The sequence below is a fragment of the Anolis carolinensis genome, chromosome 2 (genome assembly GCF_035594765.1).
Source record: "Anolis carolinensis isolate JA03-04 chromosome 2, rAnoCar3.1.pri, whole genome shotgun sequence".
Classification (NCBI taxonomy): Eukaryota; Metazoa; Chordata; class Lepidosauria; order Squamata; family Dactyloidae; genus Anolis; species Anolis carolinensis.
The window spans coordinates 150,769,584-150,788,959 of NC_085842.1; the positions used below are offsets into that span (position 1 = coordinate 150,769,584).

The 19,376-nt window shown below is 39.5% G+C and overlaps 1 protein-coding gene across 3 annotated transcripts in view; it reads left to right on the plus strand.

The window, feature by feature from the left end:
• Positions 1 to 16,992, plus strand: part of gprc5c (G protein-coupled receptor class C group 5 member C) — a 34,459-nt gene extending 17,467 nt beyond the window's left edge. For 2 of the 3 annotated variants that reach the window (XM_062970833.1, XM_062970832.1), the window contains exons 3-5: positions 10,901 to 10,995; positions 13,449 to 13,595; positions 14,893 to 16,992. In XM_062970833.1, the coding sequence (XP_062826903.1) occupies positions 10,901 to 10,995; positions 13,449 to 13,595; positions 14,893 to 14,925 (275 nt within the window). In that variant the 3' untranslated portion in view covers positions 14,926 to 16,992. The remainder of the gene's footprint in view (positions 1 to 10,900; positions 10,996 to 13,448; positions 13,596 to 14,892) is intronic. The other variant, XM_062970834.1, reaches the window with a different exon arrangement.
• The last annotated feature ends 2,384 nt before the right edge of the window (positions 16,993 to 19,376 follow it).

A 19,376-nucleotide genomic window follows, 5' to 3' on the forward strand; every position in this document is an offset into this window, starting at 1 on the left:
GGGCAACGTCCTTGCAGATGGCCAGTTCTCTCACTCCAGAAATGACTTGCAGTTTTTCAAATTGCTCCTGACATTAAAAAAAAAGTGTCTGACTCTGGTGGTTGGTGCTCATCTCCATTTCTAAGCCAAAGAGCCGGCGTTATCAGTAGACACTTCCAAGGTCATGTGGCTGGCATTACAGCATGGAGCACTGTTACCTTCCTGGCTGAGTTGTACCTATTGATGATGATGATGATAATAATAATAATAATAATTTATTTCTACCCTGCCACCATCTCCCCGAAGGGACTCAGGGCAGCCAACAAAATACAGCAAAGTTCCACATATAGATAATACATAAATCTGAAATGATAAAAACCACAAAATTACAACCACACACATAATTACAATGTAAAACATTAAAATTCATAAAATGCAGTTATAGATGCAGATAAAAGCAAGTTATTTCAATTGATCTACTCACATTTGCATGTTTTCGAATGGCTAGGTTGGCAGAAGCTGGGGCTAACAGCGGGAGCTTGCCCCGCTCCCTGGATTCAAACCGTCGACCTTTCAGTGTCAGCAAGTTCAGCAGTTCAGCGGTTTAACTCGTTGCACCATAAATAGTGAAACTGTTATTTCCCTCGATTTGGAAACTATTCTTCTGTTAATGCAGGCTGAAGCAATAACATTAACAATCCAGGCTACAAACTCAGGTTAGCAAAATATTTTGAGGCCAACCAGAAAATATAAATATAAACCAATATAAAGCCAATATAATACCTCATGGATGTCTATGAACAAATAAGACTTTGGATTTTGCTTGGAAGGCCTGAACTGATGGAACAAAATGTTGCTTCAGTTCTGTAGAACCTGCAAATTATGTGGCCAGGCCATCATCAAAAAGGTCTTATCCTTTTTTGCCCACCACTATAATTGCTCTTTGCTGAAACAAACCTTCTAAATCTGATCTCAACAAACAATTCCAAATTAAATGTATTATTTGTAGGGTTACCAGTTTGGGGTCATTCAACGCCCTGAGATTTCTAAGCCAAAATCTTAGACAACCCCCGATGATGTCAGTGTGCATTATGCATTAAGTACCAACCACAACTGCTCACAGCTTGTCATTCAAACACATAGAGGGAGAAAGAGAAAAGAGCATCACCACTTAGAAGATCTTAGATGTATTTGCTCACTAACCAGCATGAACAATGTCTGGGAAGTATGCAAGTTGTAGCCCAGCTCATCTGTTTTAGAGCATGGTGACACAACATTTCTTAGAAGTTTTGCTAAAAATGAGATTAGTAATTTAACTTGAATCACAGTTAATAATGCATGAATTGGTCTAATGGCTTTAGCTTAATGTTCACCATTGGCAAAACAGTTGTACAGGAGATGATGACATGAAGATTAAGAACTCAAATCCAAGTCCTTTGGATTTTCAAATGGTAGCAGTACATGTCTTTATACATTTTAGCAAAGAAAGAAGTGTTTTCCTTGCAAAGAGAAGACTTGGAGCTTGTCTCCCAAATACAGTAGAGTCTCACTTATCCAACACTCGCTTATCCAACGTTCTGGATTATCCAACGCATTTTTGTAGTCAATGTTTTCAATATATCGTGATATTTTGGTGCTAAATTCGTAAATACAGTAATTACTACATAGCATTACTGCGCATGGAACTACTTTTTCTGTCAAATTTGTTGTATAACATGATGTTTTGGTGCTTAATTTGTAAAATCATAACCTAATTTGATGTTTAATAGGCTTTTCCTTAATCTCTCCTTATTATCCAACATATTCGCTTATCCAACGTTTTGCCGGCACGTTTACGTTGGATAAGCGAGACTCTACGGTATTAAGAACTTAAAATGTGATAAATCAAGCATTCGAAATTGTTGTTTTTTTAAAAATATATATATTTGTTTCACTTTTTCCAGTAGTTTTGTAACTAGCTTGTTCCATTTAGAATGGGATTATAAACCCAAACGGATATTTTTTGGAAAATCCTTTTGGAGAGAAGAGAAACCAAATTACCTTGAGCTCTCCTCTATTCAATGGAATGTGCATTGTTTCTAAAAATATACCATTAGGGTTTATAAACCCCTTGCATCTTCTTTGTGGACTCCTTTAGCTGATTTTGGAGTTCTTTCTAAAAGGAACATAGTTTCGGTTCTTGTTTTCATTATGATGAATTAAAAATAAATTTCTGTATCCAGGCAGCTTTAAAACCTTAAACTTGAATTTGAAGTTAGTTACTTACTTATTTCATAGTTTGCTGCAAAGAGCTTTTAACGTCTCTTCATTTGTACAGTAGAGTCTCACTTATCCAAGACTCGCTTATTCAAGGTTCTGGATTATCCAATGCATTTTTGTAGTCAATGTTTTCAATATATCATGATATTTTGGTGCTAAATTTGTAAATACAGTAATTACAACATAACATTACTGCGTATTGAACTACTTTTTCTGTCAAATTTGTTATATAACATGATGTTCAGGTGCTTAATTTGTAAAATCTTTTGATGTTTAATAGGTTTTCTTAATCCCTCCTTATTATCCAAAATATTCACTTATCCAAGGTTCTGCCGGCCCGTTTAGCTTGGATAAGTTTGACTCTACTGTAATTGCACGCTTTATTATATGTATATTTTCCTTGTAGAAAACATTGTGTAGACTGCCTTGGGATTGTTTGTAGATAAAGGGCATATCCCACAACTGTCCCAATTTGGCAGGGACAATCCTGATTAATCCTCTGTCATCTCACTTTTTCAGCTGCTTTAAAACTATCCCAGCTTCTTTCTCCTCCTTCCATTCCTCCCTTTTGACTTCAGCTTACTTAAACTACCACAAATGAAGTACAAAGAGCAAATGTAGTTTGCTCTCAATTAGCTTAGCAGAGGGGAGAAGAGAAGGGATCTGGAGTTTTGCCTTTCTTAGTAGGCTCAGGCAAAAGCAAAGGCTTGTCTGGTCTTCCTCATTAATAACTTTTGCCATCTTGTTCACATTCTGGTTTTGTTTGGTCACAAGCCCCATTTTGCATATGTAAAATGTTGAAAAATGTTTAAGGATGTTTTAATACAAAATGAAAACAACTACATATTACCCGTGGAGCTTGCACTCAGTCCATGGATGCATGTTGTCATTGCAGCTCATCCTGCATCTTCATATGAGCTTCTCTGGCCCATCCAAATGAAGTTTGTATGAACCAGAGAAAAAGAAGGTATTTTCTAGACATGGGCTCGGTTACTGTTTCATCCATGTTTTTGTGCTGTTTTGTTTATTCGGAAAGCACAAAATGGTACACCCCCTCCGGTACGGAAACACCAGTGAAAGGAATGAAAAGGGGGAACGGTAACTGTTTGTTGTCTGATTTTCATGTCTGCTAGGGCTGCCCTGGTAGGCATGAAAATATTCATTTTTTTTTCAAAACTTTTCCTAAACGCCCATTTTGTACAGGCCCCCATTTTCAGAAGCAGCGCCCAAAAACGAAAATGGGGCCATATGAATGGAACACACAGATCGGATAGGAATTCCATACAAATGCACAACCCTACTATTTTCCCAGTATAAGTAAGATTAATTTCCGGTATTGCTTTCTGTACTGCTTATCACCAACCAATGATGCCTCTATTATTTGCGGTTGACCCCACATCACACATTCTACGTAAATCCCAGTGCAAATGCTATTGTAAAAGTCCGACCCATTTTGAATCTCCACAGTGTTGAAAACAGAAATACTTGCAGGTGTAACTGTGAGGAGGCAATTTTGCAGATAGATTTGTTTGCCAGCTTTTAACATTGTCTCTCTTCCTGTGCTTTTGAACAGGTGAGCAGACTTAATGGGGTTGTGTAGAGGAGTGAGCATAATTGCTTTATTTTCATGGCTGTCTGCTTTTAAAGTTCCAGGAACAACAGCCTGTCTCAAAGGTGGGAATCGTACTTGCATTCGCATAGTTAGGAAAAATGAAACATAATCTAGAGAACGGCACCTCAGCCCTATACATGTTTACTCATAAGCAAGTCCCTCTAGATTCACTCTTGTTCTCTAGTAAGTTTGTAAAGGCTGCACCACAGGTTAATTGATAGCCCATGAGAATATGAAAGAAATCTCTTTCTTGAGTCTTACCAGTGCTGTTGTATTAAGTGCAGAGGTTCAGGACACAAGGAAACAGAAACTCATTGAGACAATTCTCTTGCTGCCTCATTATACAGGGCCCTGCGTGCACTACTTCAGGTCTTCACAGTTACTTAAAAAATAAAATGCAGTTTGCTTTCTCTATTTAATAGGAAACAAAAAATCAACACAGTGCAGGATGGTGCGGAGGGGTTTCTTTCTTACTAAGAACAGAAATGGGAAATGTGCCATTCAAATACTACAGAGAAGATGAGCCGGGAAAAATCAAACCATTTTTGTAAGCACAACTCCAAAGGGTCAAGAAAAGCAGAAGCAGAGAAAGGGAAGCAGCAGCAAAAGGGATGGGTTTTAGAAGTGGATTATAGAGTTCCTAAGAAGAACCAATTTTGATGTATTTCAGAACAGGTGGACAAACACATCACAGATGAACAGGCTACTCTTTCTGGTTTTGCATTTATAGTTTGGTAGCTTTGGGATCTAGACATCTAACTTAAAATTAGATATAGGATCTTTTTTGTTGTGGTTTTCCAATGTGCTTTCAAATTGTCTTTCCTCTGCGTAAATCTCCCTCATCACGGCGGTATGTGCAAATCTGTTCTGCATATTTTCTGTTCCACATTTTGTCATTCCATTCCAGTGAAAGAATATTCTGCAACCACATTTTAGTGCTGCTGTAAAGTATGTTTTTAAAATAGGTATAATTGTAGTTCTTTCTAGGAAGGAAATCACAGCGCATTCAGTATAATAACTATATAGTAATGTAACTGAGATCGTGCTGTTCATATCCTTGTGGCAGTGAGGCTCACCATAAAAAGCCTTTGCATACAGTACTGCCTTTAGTTCATTACTCCATGATTTTTGAATGGTGCCATTGCGCTATAAGGAGCAACTTTATCTAGAAAGCTTATGTCCCTGCTCTGTTAATGTGTTCATCATGCCTTTTAAACATCAGTTACATTAAGAACGTCATGAACCCATGAACTCATGCCCTGCTTGAGTTGTGGTCACTGAACAGAAATGCTGGTGTGATCTGTCTTCTAAACTAAGTAGGAGCCCTCAGTGGTACAGCAGATTAAACCACTAAGCTGCTGAACTTGCTGACTGAAAAGTAAGCAGTTCGAACCTGGGGAGCGAGGTGAGCACCCGCTGTTAGCCCCAGCTTCTACCAACCTAGCAGTTCGAAAACATGCTATTATGAGTATATCAATAGTTACAGGTCCGGCGGGAAGGTAATGGCGCTCCATGCAACCATGCTGGCCACATGATCTTGGTGGCGTCTAAGGACAACGCCGGCTCTTCGGCTTAGAAATGGAGATGAGCACCACCCCCCAGAGTCGGACACAACTAGACTTAATGTTAAGGAGAAACCATTACTTTTTCCTTTTAAGTAGGTCATAGTTATATTCTTATGTTTACTATATACCTTTGCTTTAGGAATTTTGGATACAGTTGGCCCCCCCATATTTGCAGGTTTCACTTTTGCAGATCTGATTATTTGTAGATTATTCACAGATTTTTCTCTAGGTCACTGCTTCTTAAACTGTGGGCCCTGAAACCAAATGGGGTTCTGTCAGCTCAATGTTGGGGTCATGAAAAAACTGGAAAAGGTAAAAGATTTCTAAAGGCTACATAGACATTTACACAAATCGGTTAGCAAAAATGTGCAGAGTTTACAGTAGACTTTTCAGAAAATATTTCAGCTGTACTTCATAAAAAGGGAAATCGGCCTGTTTCGCAAGCCTTGCAAATGCTGATTTATTATCAGTAAATATAAAAATCAATCTATTTCATATACCTACCCAGGGTCGCAAAAAATAACTGAAGTGGAAAGGGGTCACGAGTGGAAACGTTTAAGAAGCCCTCCTCTAGGTCATCTAATGTGACTTATGGGCAACTTCTGCCAACTTCTAGCTGAGAGAATGCTTCTCTAGATCCTCCTCTGCCAGAAGTTGACCATGTAATCATTCTGAATGTCCGATAAATGTCTAGAGAAGTGTTCTCTCGTGTAGAATTTTTTTAATGATTTCCTTATTTTTGTGGCAGTCCTGTCCCATTAACCTCAGCAAATCTGGAGGGCTGGCTGTAGTTCTTTATTTCATAAAAAAAGTGTGGGGAAGATATCTACTTTTCTATGTCAAGTTTTAGGTTCCCAGCAGAAGCTCTGCTCTTATGCCAGAGAGCAGCTACAACAAAAAAGGATTCCTTTTCATTTTTTAATTCTTAATCTAGCATCTTCCGGAGAGCTGTGTAGGCAGATCTACTCAGCTGCCGGAGGAAACCAAAGTGATGTTTTTACTTCTGCAGAAGAGTACACAGACCAGTTGCCAAGAATGAATTGCAGCATAGGCAAAGAAGCCAGAATTGACTGTGCAAAGGTCTCCTTGTGTGAGGCTGATGGCAGTGCAACGGTGGCTGCCATTTCTCACACACTGCAAAACCTTGATTAGTTCACACTTCTTAGCAGAGAACCTGAGAGGGTAAAGCACACGCATGTGACTACCTCTCTGCCTTGGATTTTGGGACGGCAAGGGTTGCCTCTTGAGTGCCATAAACGTTAGAGGACTCCCTGATACAAGGAAGGTCCCTAAGCTCATTAAAACCTACTTTGTCTGTAGTTACCCACAAACAAAGCTTTGTTTTATGGCCGACTGAAAAAAATAAAGGCCCCAGCAGGCTTCTGATATCTGCTTTGCTTGGGTACATTGATTAGTAGAGTCTGCTTTGCTTCCAGCAGAAAGCAGCAGCGTGAAAGAAATATAGCCATCACTTCTCTCTTTTTTAAAGCTATCTGTGACCAGAGCTGTAGATCCTTTCTGTCTACTAGTGGCATATCAAATGAAGCATGATACATAATGGAGAGGAAATCTGACAGTTTAATCACTCATAAAAATTATCTATGAGAGAGAAGTTTCAGCATGTGTGTAATCTTTTTAAAAAGAGCTGAAATGTATTCCAGGCTTTTATATGATGGTTGCTCATTTAGGGTTAGATACCTCTTCTCCCTTTTGAACTACCAACTAACCTAACCAACAAACAAAAATATAAAGTTGTGAAGCTTTTAATGACACCTTTTCAATGTGAAGGAAAACTTTCAATATTAACCTTTAAAGGTAAAGCTTTTCCCTTGACGTTAAGTCTAGTCGTGTCCAACTCTGGGGGTTGGTGCTCATCTCCATTTCTAAGCTGAAGAGCCAGCGTTGTCTGTAGACACCTCCAAGGTCATGTGGCTGACATGATTGCTGTTAACTTTCTGTTGAAAGGGTGTCTATTGATCTACTCACATTTGCATGTTTTCGAACTGCTACATTGGCAGAAGCTGGGGCTAACAGCAAGAGCTCATCCTGCTCCCCTGATTCAAATCACCGACCTTTTGGTCAGCAAATGGTGTTCAAGATTCAAGAAATGTTAGTATACGAGTAGGCAAACTTATAAGTGTAGCAATAGGAGATACTGCTTTGAATCTAGAAATCTATCTAGGCATGACTATGTACTGAACAGCACACTGTAAATAATAATAATAATAATAATAATAATAATAATAATAATAATAATAATAATTTTATTTCTTACCCACCTCTCCTCATGGCTAAAAACATATAATCATCTAAAATCATCTAAAACATTTTATAAAAAACTCATATTAAAACATATTTCTACAAAATACATATTAAAATACACAGAACAGAGATTAAAACAGAACACAAGTTTAAAATTCATGATTAAAATAGGCTGGGTAGGCCTGCTGGAAGAGATAGGTCTGTAGGTTGTTTTTAAATTCTGGCAGCTCATTTAGCCATTGCTTCTCCAGCAGATCGTTCCACAGTCTTGGGGCAGCCGATGAAAAGGCCCTCTGGGTGACGGTTGCCAGCCAGGTTCTGGCTGGTTGGAGTAGCCGTAGCCCCTCTCCTCCCCGAGGACCTCAGTGTTCAAGGCGGATTGTATGGGAGAAGGCGATCCTATAGATAACCTGGACTCAAACCATGTAGGGCTTTAAAGGTCAAAACCAACACATGAATTCACATACATCCCTTTGATGTAATTTGTGCACATCTTTATTTTGTAGTACAGTGGAGTCTCACTTATCCAACATTCTGGATTATCCAACACATTTTTGTAGTCAATGTTTTCAATACATTGTGATATTTTGGTGCTAAATTCGTAAATGCAGTAATTACTACATAGCATTACTGCGTATTGAACTACTTTTTCTGTCAAATTTTCTGTATAACATGATGTTTTGGTGCTTAATTTGTAAAATCATAACCTAATTTGATGTTTAATAGGCTTTTCCTTAATCACTCCTTATTATCCAACATATTCGCTTATCCAACATTATGTCGGCCCGTTTATGTTGGATAAGTGAGACTCTACTGTATTTTTCTTTTATCCTTTTTATACTTTCTGTATTCCCCTTTTCCTTTAAAAAAATCATATATTTATCAAGTTCACCTTCTAATTAGGCTTTCTGAGCAGATGCCTTTGCTTGAAAGAAATGTACCCTGAGGCATGGATTTTGGAGATGTGTCCCTTCATGCACAGCTCTCCCAAAGCCAAAAGTACTTCCTCTGCCACCATTTAAAAGTTGAAAAGACAACTGTACTTTTCTTTAAAAGCACTGGGATGGTGAAAGATATTTGAGGTGACAGATCTGAGGTTTCACACCCTCTGAAAACTTATTTATCACACCCAGCTGCTCTTTGGCCCTCCCACTGAAGGAAATCAGCTCAGTCTCAGAAATGAGGCAGGCTGTGTGTGGACTCATACCTGCAGGAACACTAATGTGTTTTCAACTTTTTCAGCAGCACTATTGAAGTGGACAGGCCCAACCTTGTGCTTACACTGTTTTGGAGGGGCTAGAAATGTAGGATTTCCTTGTATAATTTAGTGTATCTCACATATACACCAGTGTGGGATAGCAGTTTGAGTGTTGTATAATGACTCTAAAGATCAGGGTTTGATTCTTTGCTCAGCCATGGAAACCCACTGTCTGATCTTTGATGAGCTGTACACTCTCAGCTTCAGAAAACTCTATGATTCACCTTACGGATTACCAGAAGTCAAAAACAACTTGAAGGCACTCAACAACAATACGTTGCTAGGGACCACATCTATCTCTGTCTTCCCTTTGTTGCTTTGGGTGATTTTGGAATACTGACTGATAGATAGATAGATAGATAGATAGATAGATAGATAGATAGATAGATAGATAGATAGAAGATGGGGCCCAAATCTAAACATGAAATTCATCTATGTTTCATATACACTAAGCATGAGCAAACTTCAGCCCTCCAGGTGTTTTGGACTTCAACTCCCACAATTCCTAACAGCTGGTTGGCTGGGATTTCTGGGAGTGGCAGATGATTGGTGGATTGTGGGCAGAATCTGGAGAATCTGAAGTCCAAAACACCTGGAGCATTGAAGTTTGCCTTAGACACATAGCCTCAAGATAATTCTATACATAATTTTTAAAATAATATTGTGGCATGAATAATTGAACCATCAAAACCAAACATTTTAATAATTTTGTATATATGTAGCGTGAACCATCAGAATGCAAAGATCTCACTATCTTAGCCAGCCACACGGACAATTTTGGAGGATTGTCCGGAATCTCAGCCTGTACCCCATTATACTTTGTCAAATGAAATAACGTAGTCAGTTAGATAATGAAAGCATTTATACATCAATAAAGCCCAATTTAAATGCTTTATTATACAAAATGAAGAATCATATACCAGTAAATGAATGATACGTTTTACTAAGTAACTTTTAAAATATATAATCTTCCCTGTAACAAATTAAATACCTAAGAGACAACAAAGCATGGATGCATATTAATTTCTAATTGTCTGTTAGAGCTCAGTCGTAGACTGAGCCAGAGTCAAGACATTTTGTGTAACTCAACTAATGCTCCATCTCAATAGGAAGCCTTTGGGCTCTTTCTTCACAGAGGTATTCAATGGTTGGGGTATGAACATGGGGCCAATCTAGAACTTGAAGAGTATTGTGTTGCCAGGAGGTGTTCAGTGCTGTTGTTCTAAAGCTCATTCGTGGGGAGCTGCATCAGACAAAGCAGACTGCCAGGGTAAAAACTGGGTGCAATGGGATGGTGTACCTTTAATAGTTGTGTAGAAATGGGAATTTCATCAGGTGTTGCTTGTCATCAGGCAATGCCTTTTAAAATGTCTTCTTCTACATAACCATTCAAGATACAGCCATCTCTCCAGATTTGCTAGGTCCTCTTTGTGCCTTGCCATGTACAAATATGTGAGGGGAAGTCATAGGGAGGAGGGAGCAAGCTTGTTTTCTGCTGCCCTGCAGACTAGGACGTGGAACAATGGCTTCAAACTACAGGAAAGGAGATTCCACTGAACATCAGGAAGAACTTCCTCACAGTGAGAGCTGTTTGGCAGTGGAACTCTCTCCCCCGGACTGTGGTGGAGGCTCCTTCTTTGGAGGCTTTTAAGCAGAGGCTGGATGGCCATCTGTCGGGGGTGCTTTGAATGCGATTTCCTGCTTCTTGGCAGGGGATTGGACTGGATGGCCCATGAGGTCTCTTCCAACTCTACTATTCTATGATTCTATGATTCTGTGCCCATATTCTTGAAAGTAATGGAGACAACCGCATCCTCTTCAAGGTCAGAGCCAACAGAGTTGCCATTTCTTCCTGTGGAATATTCCAGATTCTGGCAACATTGTTCAGGAAAGTTGTGTTTACATTGATCTTTTTCCTCATTTGCTTTAAAATGCCATTGTCTTGTGGCTTCTCTCTCCTTTCAGCCAAAAAGCCTGTGTCACCTTACAGCGGATACAATGGGCAGCTACTGACCAGCGTGTACCAGCCCACAGAGATGGCTCTGATGCACAAAGGACCTGTAAGTGAGTGTGTGGCGGTGCCGTCTTTTCTTATCTGACTTAACTAAAGCATACCTTTCTGTGTAGTTTCATGACAGGTGTTTTGCTTTGTTTTGAAAGACACTCTTTAAGCTAGAGATGAGGTTAAAGACCAACCTTTCTCCCTAAAGATTGCAAGTTTCCCTGCAGTGTTAAATCTACCCTGTTTCCCCGAAAATAAGACATCCCCGTAAAATAAGACCTAGTAGAAGTTTTGCTGAATTGCTAAATATAAGGCCTCCCCCGAAAGTAAGACCTAGCAAAGTTTTTCTTTGGAAGCATGCCCAGCGCCTGCCAAACAGAACACCAGAGCATGCAGGATTGTTAAATGTACATACCAGTTGTACATGGAAATAATGGTAGTAACAAGAAATTCTTGACAGGATTCATAGTTTGTCTGGTTATGTTGGTTTGTGATGACAACTACTGTACAGTATATAATAAATGTTCATTTGTTGTTCAACAATAAATGTGAATTCTTCTTCATAGAAAAATAAGACATCTCCTGAAAATAAGACCTAGCACATCTTTGGGAGCAAAAATTAATTTAAGACACTGTCTTATTTTCGGGGAAACACGGTAGGTGCTTTTTTACAGGAAGATATGACAAACAATGGCACTGTTTCTTTAGATGATGAAAACCTACAGTCTCACGTTAGATCACATATTGATTTAATTCTGCCTAAAGACCAAGACATAGTCCTCACATTAGGAGTAGAATGAGACTAATCTTCCCCGTGGTTACTTGAGTGAAAACTGGACAGTCCTCATGTACTTTTAATAGTTGTGTAGAAGAAAGCATTTCTGCAGGTTTTCCTTGTTATCTGGCTTCATGACAAGCCAAAAAATCCCTCCAGTATACAAATATTAAAGATACAGGACACATCTCAAGCCTATCTTATTAGACTGTAAGTATAGGTCTATCCTTTGATGCCTAATTTTCTGTTCACAGAAAATTTAAGCATCAAAGGATAGACCTATGCTTACAGTGTAATTTTTCTGTTCATATAAAATTTAATTTTGTCTTGTTCCATGGAGAACTGATTGGTTATGTGGCCTTCACCTACTTTATGGGATTGCATTTTTCAGAATCAGGTTTAGCCCCACATTTGTTACTAGACTTGTCCTGCTAGGAGGTGGGTTTATTTGGCTTGATCAAACCAGTTGCCCTGGATATAATTTTGGCAGGGAAAGAGGATGAGTGGGGAAAAAAGAAGATGGAAGTCATATTGTCCAGTCAGGATGCAATAAAATATCTGGAGAAGATACTAGAAAAGTTAGCAATTTTCCTAGCAACTATATGTGTCTATACAAAATTAAGCCATTCATGTTTACAGCCACTGAATTGTGGCATTGTTTTTCATTATCTTAGCTTTAGCATAACACCTGCTGTATTTGTGCTGTTTTTCAAGTGCTGATACTATGCAGTGCTGATGACATGAATGTGATGAGTTCATGCCTTCCATTAAAGGAGCCTGGTGAGAAAGAATAAATTGAGCTCTACCTGGCTATGAGTCATTCTCTTTAGACACCAAAAATAAATGGTTGAGTAATAATGACTTCCCCCTCCTTGCAAAGTGTCAGTTTGCCTTGTGTTTGCTCTGATCCTTTCTATCCTCAATTCACATCTCAAGACTATTGTATGATTTGCACATTTCTGAGTACAGCAAGCCCTCCACATTTACTGGGATTACTGGTAGAAAAGTGGGAAAATAATGAATAAAAAACCCCGCTTTATTTTTACCTGATAGAACATGTCTCTTACGTTTTACAGTGTGATTCTATGGTCAACTCCTACCAGAAATTGACTACAGAATTGTGCTGGAGGACTTAGATTCCCAGAGAGGTGTTCTATCTAGAAATCTAGGTCCTCCAGCACAACTCTGTGGTCAGCCTCTGACAGACGTTCACCATAGAAAGGTACTGGAGGAGCTAGAGCAGTGGTTCTCAACCTGTGGGTCCCCAGATGTTTTGGCCTTCAATTTCCAGAAATCCTAAAAGCTGGAATTTTGGCTGGCTAAATTGGCTGGGATTTCTGGGAGTTGTAGGCCAAAACACCTGGGGATCCACAGGTTGAGAACCATTTATCTAGAGATTCATAGAGATATTCGTAGTAGTAGTAATTATAGTAGTCTTTATATCCCACTTCTTCTCTCTCAAAAGAGCCACAGATCTGTGAACAATTAAACCCACAAATGTGGAGATGTGATTATAGTAGAAAAGTAATGAACACTGAAGATCTTTCACATAGTTTGATAAAAATATTTTAGAGAGTGGAAATACAGGTCTTCTTTAAAAAGTGTTCCCCAATGGAACAATATTTTGGCCTTTAAAAATACCTGCATTTGAGATAGACATGGACTTGGAATGTTGTGTAAAACCTTCTATATGAGTTGCTCACTTCCATTTATCACTGCGGTTGTTTTGCTTGCAGCCTGAGGGCCCCTATGATGTCATCCTCCCTCGGGCCACAGCCAACAGCCAAATGATGGCCAGTGCCAATTCCACACTTCGTGCCGAGGAGGCCTACATGTCGCAGGTAAAGCAGGCAATGGCCCAGAAGGATGGAAAGAGTGGACAGGTGTGTAGAGTGCGAAGCAACTGCATTTTACCCCAGGCTACTAGTCCCAACCACTGATGCTTTTAGTGAATCCTATGATTCTGCTATTTAGAAGGACAGTTCTCTCCCTGCCTCTATTTTAAATATAGAAACGTCACTCAAGGCTCTGCAGATGCTGCATACGGTTGTATCTCCATACTCTGGAATTTACTGATGTACACATGGCATAGTGGTTTCAGTATTGGACTCCATCTCTGGAAACAAGGATTTGAATATGTTTGGCCATGGTAGCCCATTGGGTGGCCTTGGGCAAGCCACATTCTAAGGACGAATCTACATTGTAGAATAAACCTAATTTTTCCCATATTTGGAATCATGGGAATTGTGGTTTGATGAAGCACCAGCACTATTTGGAAGAGAAGGCTAAAAACGTTATAAAACTATAATTGCCATGATTCCATATCATTGAGCCATAGCCGTTAAAGTGGTATCACTGCATTCATTCTGCAGTATAGATGCACTCTCAGCCTCAAGAGAAAGGCAAAGGCAACCCCTTTGTGACCAAATCTTGTCGAGAAAACCCTGTGATATGTTAACTTTACGTTCACCGTAAGCAGGAAACAATTTTAAGACAAATAACAACGAACACATATGACCATTGATGAGATATGTATGATGCTATTGTACATAATATGTGTTTTTAGACATATTCACAGCTTATAAAATTGCAAAACCTGAGAGAAAACCTGTCATTTGGTTATCAGTGTAATCATTTTTCATTAAGGGTACCTGTCTGCAAGGGTAGGCAGGCTTCAGCTTTGTGGGATCTGCTTTGTTGTTGTTCAGGATGAAAGGGTAGAGGCCAAGGGGAAGAAGAAAACAGATGCAAAAGACTAACCTATGGATGATGGTACCCAAATCTCTCCCTGTGCAAATACAGATATAAACCTACATTTCCATTACTGTAGATCATGAATTTTTAATATCAAAGTGTAGCCATATGTCAGAGCCATACTGATCAAACACAAACAAATGATGTTCACATTTTACTGCTGGGAAGCACGGAGGCTGAAGCTAGTGATTAGTATAAGCTAAATTTACTGACAATTTTTAAACTACCCGAAGACATAAATCCTCGGAGAGCTAATAGTAATCACTCTGATCCCTCTTCTGACCTCAAATCTTCCCTGAAGGCAAGGAACAGGTCTGCTTGTCTACCTCACATGTTGTCATGCATACTTCTTTTATTTTGTTGATCTGCCAATAATTTTTTCATGCTGTAAATAATCTAATGTCTTGATGTTGTCTTTTGATGCAGGCTTCATCACCATACAGCAAGAACAGATGGTAGATACTTCAGCAGGCCCCGTTCTTCAAGGATACCTTGCAAACTCTATCTTTAGGGAAGAGCATCAAGGCCTCAGTTTGCCTTTTGATAAGTCATCATGGAAGCTGAAATAATGCTTAACCCAAGTGCTTTGCTTGACTTTTTTCTTCTTCTTATGTGTAACCCAAATGCTCTGCCTTACTTCTGCTATAGAAAATCTGGATTATTGTACTGAGATGTACTGAGCGTATTTTTTAGCATATACTTAACAGAAGGACTTCTACTGATATTGGAAACATCAGCCAAGTTCTTCTTAGTGCCATCTCTGCAGTACAGCCAACCAACACTTTGGGACCCATCTCTTTTTTTTAACTCCATAACTTTTCATGGACCAGGTTGACTCCCTTGTGGTTTGCATTCTACTATCCCTCGCCCTCATTTGTGCTGTAAAATTACATCTTTTCTAGCACAGTGAAGATCTTGCCTAGGTTTCAGCCAAGCCTCTTGGTGGATAACTTGGTGTCTCTTCTTTTCCACCTTGTTGCCAGATCCTGCAAAGGAGCTTCAGAACCGAAACGGATGTTGTTACATGGAGGTCATAAAGATGTGGGTCCTTCTGTGGAAACTTTCTATTTGCAGAAAGAACTCAGGGACTCTAGCCAAAGTTGGGGTCAGATCTCCTGTAGTCCCCCTCCTGCCTTTGGACCAAGCCCTGGAATTGACAATGATATATTGCTCCCAGATTATTTGTTCATTTCCTGCACTCCTCCTACAACACAAGTTAAGGCAGCAAACAGACTATTTATACTTGGACTTATAAACTGCTATAATCTTAGTGGAAGAGGTTAGGGCTAGGGTGTCTTGAATGTACTTCTGCATAACATCTCAGAAGTCTAAGTCATGTGGAGCCTGTATTTTGAGTTACTGGTGTCTGACTTGATCCCATCCATTGAACATGAAAGATGCAATGAGAAATAGGCAAAGCAGTCTGGGAGTGGCTAGGTTACCAGAGAAAAGGCAGTCTCTCTGTTCAGTTGATTTTATCCATTCCAGCTGGAAATGGTCTACATCCGTTGTGAGTCTTTTCTTTTTACTGGAGCTCCTTCATCTTTTGAGCTGCAAACAATTAAGTAACATACAGTTATTCATTGCCATACCTTTCAGTTCTGACTATGATTTGTAATATCAAAAAACACACACCTATCCTTAGCTTCTGCCTTGTAGCCATAAGTGCATCTACCAGCCGAGGATGACACTTTTTGCATCTGACAAAGAGGGTTCTGGCCCACAAACTGTCTGCCATTGTAAACCTGTCAGTCTTTATAAAATACTGTCAGATTTATCATTGCTGTCACACAAATACTAGTTGTTGGGCTATGTCCTGAGCATAGTTTTTGTGCTCTGAATAAATCCTGCTGTGCCAACATTTATTCTCTCCTCACTTTAGATTGGAAAGAGTTGCAGTTCCTCTACAGAATGGAGCCAGGAACTGGTCTAGGGCCAAACTGGAGAAAAGATTGAAGAACAGGAGTGGGGAAGCACTGCCTAGCCCTAGCAATGCCTTCTCATCGATCCTCTCAAGGCCTCTGAATGGGTGTCCTCGGTGCCTTTGGCCAATAAGCCAACCTTTTCTCTTATGCTCTCTGTGTGGGGAGTCTCTATCTACAATGGGCGGAAAGGTCCACATCCTGCCTATAGGGTTCATCCTATATCTTTGTATACAGAAATACACTTATCATGGTGGGTCAAAAAGACTTGCATTGAGTCGTTATTTCTGCCCATCTTTGCTTAGAATGAAGCTGTAGACCTTGCTGTATGTAGGTATTTGCACACAGCATTTTGGTGAGACTGTCTTTATACAGATAATGACATACGATAGTATCCTTTTCTGTTTTGAAAAATAATGGTTGTGAGTGGCAGGAAGAAAAGGAGAGGGGAATGTGTGTATGTGAGAGAGAAGGCGTGAGTGGATGAGTGAGGCTATGTTTAATCCTTGTGTTATTTAAGTGGGGGAAGGAAATGTCTCCTCCTTGAACGTGGGTTTTTTTAGCCCAGACATACCTGACAAATTAAATTCATTTTTTTCCTAAATGTTGCTGTTGATTTCTTGTTTTCCTGTTTCTCATTGAGTTTGGAGTTGGAGGAGAGGGGGGATGAGGAGGTGGTGACAACATGGAAAATTAAGGACAACAAAGGATATTGTGCCACCAATTCTGATCTCATGGACTTTTAAAAATCTACAATCCATTTCTGTGAAAGCTTTATTAGGCTTCAAGGTGCCACAAAGGTTGTTATCATATTTGTTGTATAAGCAATTCTATTCCATGGAAAATAATTTAAAAATCCTTCTCCCAATCTCCTTGTTCTTTTTTGACCATTTTCTAATCCACTTGGTTTCCATGACTTGTTAATCTGGAAATTCAGCCACAGGGTCTAGGAGCTGTGGTGGTGCATTGGGCTAGACTGCTGACATGAAGGTTCTGTTGCCGGTTCAAATCCGTGATATGGGGTGAGTTCCCATCTGTCAGTTCTAGCTTGCGGGGGACATGAGATAAGCCTCCCAGCAGGATGGTAACACATCCGGACATCCCCTGGGCAATGTCTCTGTAGACAGCCAATTCTCTCACACCAGAAGCAACTTGCAGTATGTTCTCAAGTCAGTTCGGACATGATTTTTTAAAAAGCCACAGCGCCTCGCCTCAAATTTGTGACCCTTTGCTTTAAATTATCAACTCTTATAAAGACAAGGAATAGAATACAGCAGCCTTGTTTCCAGCTAAGATGACCTTGGTAGTTATTATAGACCAACTTTTGTGGGGTTGGGGGGCAAGTGGGAAAACATTTTTAAACTACTTTTTTTACTGAGAGAAAAACTTTTTAGGAATCTCTAGGTTCTCCATCACAACTTTGGTCAACTTCTGCCAAATGTTATGCTGTATGATCTACAAATGCTAGATCTAATATATAAATTAAATCAATGAATAATCAAATCTGCAAAAGCTACCTTTGCAAATGTGGAGGGTCAACTGTAAATTAGCAATGCTGCTGTTCATGAGCCTGTTTTATTTATTAAACCTTGGATGGGCAAGCTGATGACTGCAATATTGTTCTTTCTTGCAGTATGCAATAATAGCCTAATTGTTACCATAATTCTGCTCCAGATGTGAAATGAATTTTTGTATGAGTTTCTTTCATCCTACCATTCTCCCACCTCTCTCAGGAAATACGACGGGAGCTATTTCCCTGCTTCCTGTGCTACCTGGACTGCTGAGTTGAGTCTATTTTCAGGTTCTTCAGCTAAGTCAGCAGGTGAGATCAAGGGAGTCATCCCAGTCAACCTCCTATCTTAAGGTAATAAGGTCAATACATGCACATTGCAGGTGGTAGCACTGCATCCAACTACCAAATATGTTCTGTTGGGAGCGTAAAATCTTTCTATGTGGAAGATCTCAAATTTAATCTCAGCCACTTCCAGCTGAAAGGATCAGTTAGCTCCCTGTATGCTGCTTGCCTGATCTGTTGCCAATCAAAGTGGACCATGCAGAGTTAGATGAACCTGTAGTCTGACTTGATATAAAGCAGCTTTGTATATCCCGCATTCATTCCTTGCCTCCCTGGTGCCTACTTGGTTCTTGTACTTTAGGCTTGTAAGGCAAGTTGATATCTTGCAGTTGCTTTGGACTGTATTGCTCATAACTCCCAGCTATCCTAACCAGTGATCAGGGACCGTGGGAATTGTCAGCCAACCCATCTGGAGAGCCCCAGGTTTCCTACTTCTGCCATCCATGATTCATGGAACTATTCAGTTCAACTGTGTCCCACCTTATCAGTCCTAAGGTTTGGGATTTTGATTCCTTACCTTTACCTTTCCTATGAACTTTATGCATGCCTGTCTCTTCTGTTCAGGACCTGAGCAGAACTAGATGGTTGGCTGGCTGACATGGCCTACACATGAATCTGTAGTACATTAGATCAAAACAACAAAAGCAACAAGTGCTTGGAAGGTTAAGGTGGGCAGGACCTATTACTTGTACATGCTATACAGTAGCTTGTTTTTAATTTTTATATTCCAGTAACTAGCATTACTGAATGAATATGCACAATTATATTTGTTTGTTTCTTATTAAATCTTCACAGACAGACACACACACCTCATGTCATTTCTGGATCTACTTGCATTTTATCACTTGAGTAAACAAGTCCTTAGTCAACTTCTTAGGAGCCTGACCGTGGCACCAAAAGCATATTTGTTTTTATTTGCATTTCCTGCAACTATAATGCAAATACTTTTTTTTATGTTTTTAAAAACAATTATGTACTGTCTTCCCATGGGGAAAAATCTCGTGATTGAATACTTTAAAATGCATAATAGCAAAATCTATAAACCACAATGTGACAACTAAAACACCAAAATAGCAACAATGTGCTGTCAGTAGCAGCGGGGAAGTGATTCTAAGATACCCAAGTGAGCTCAA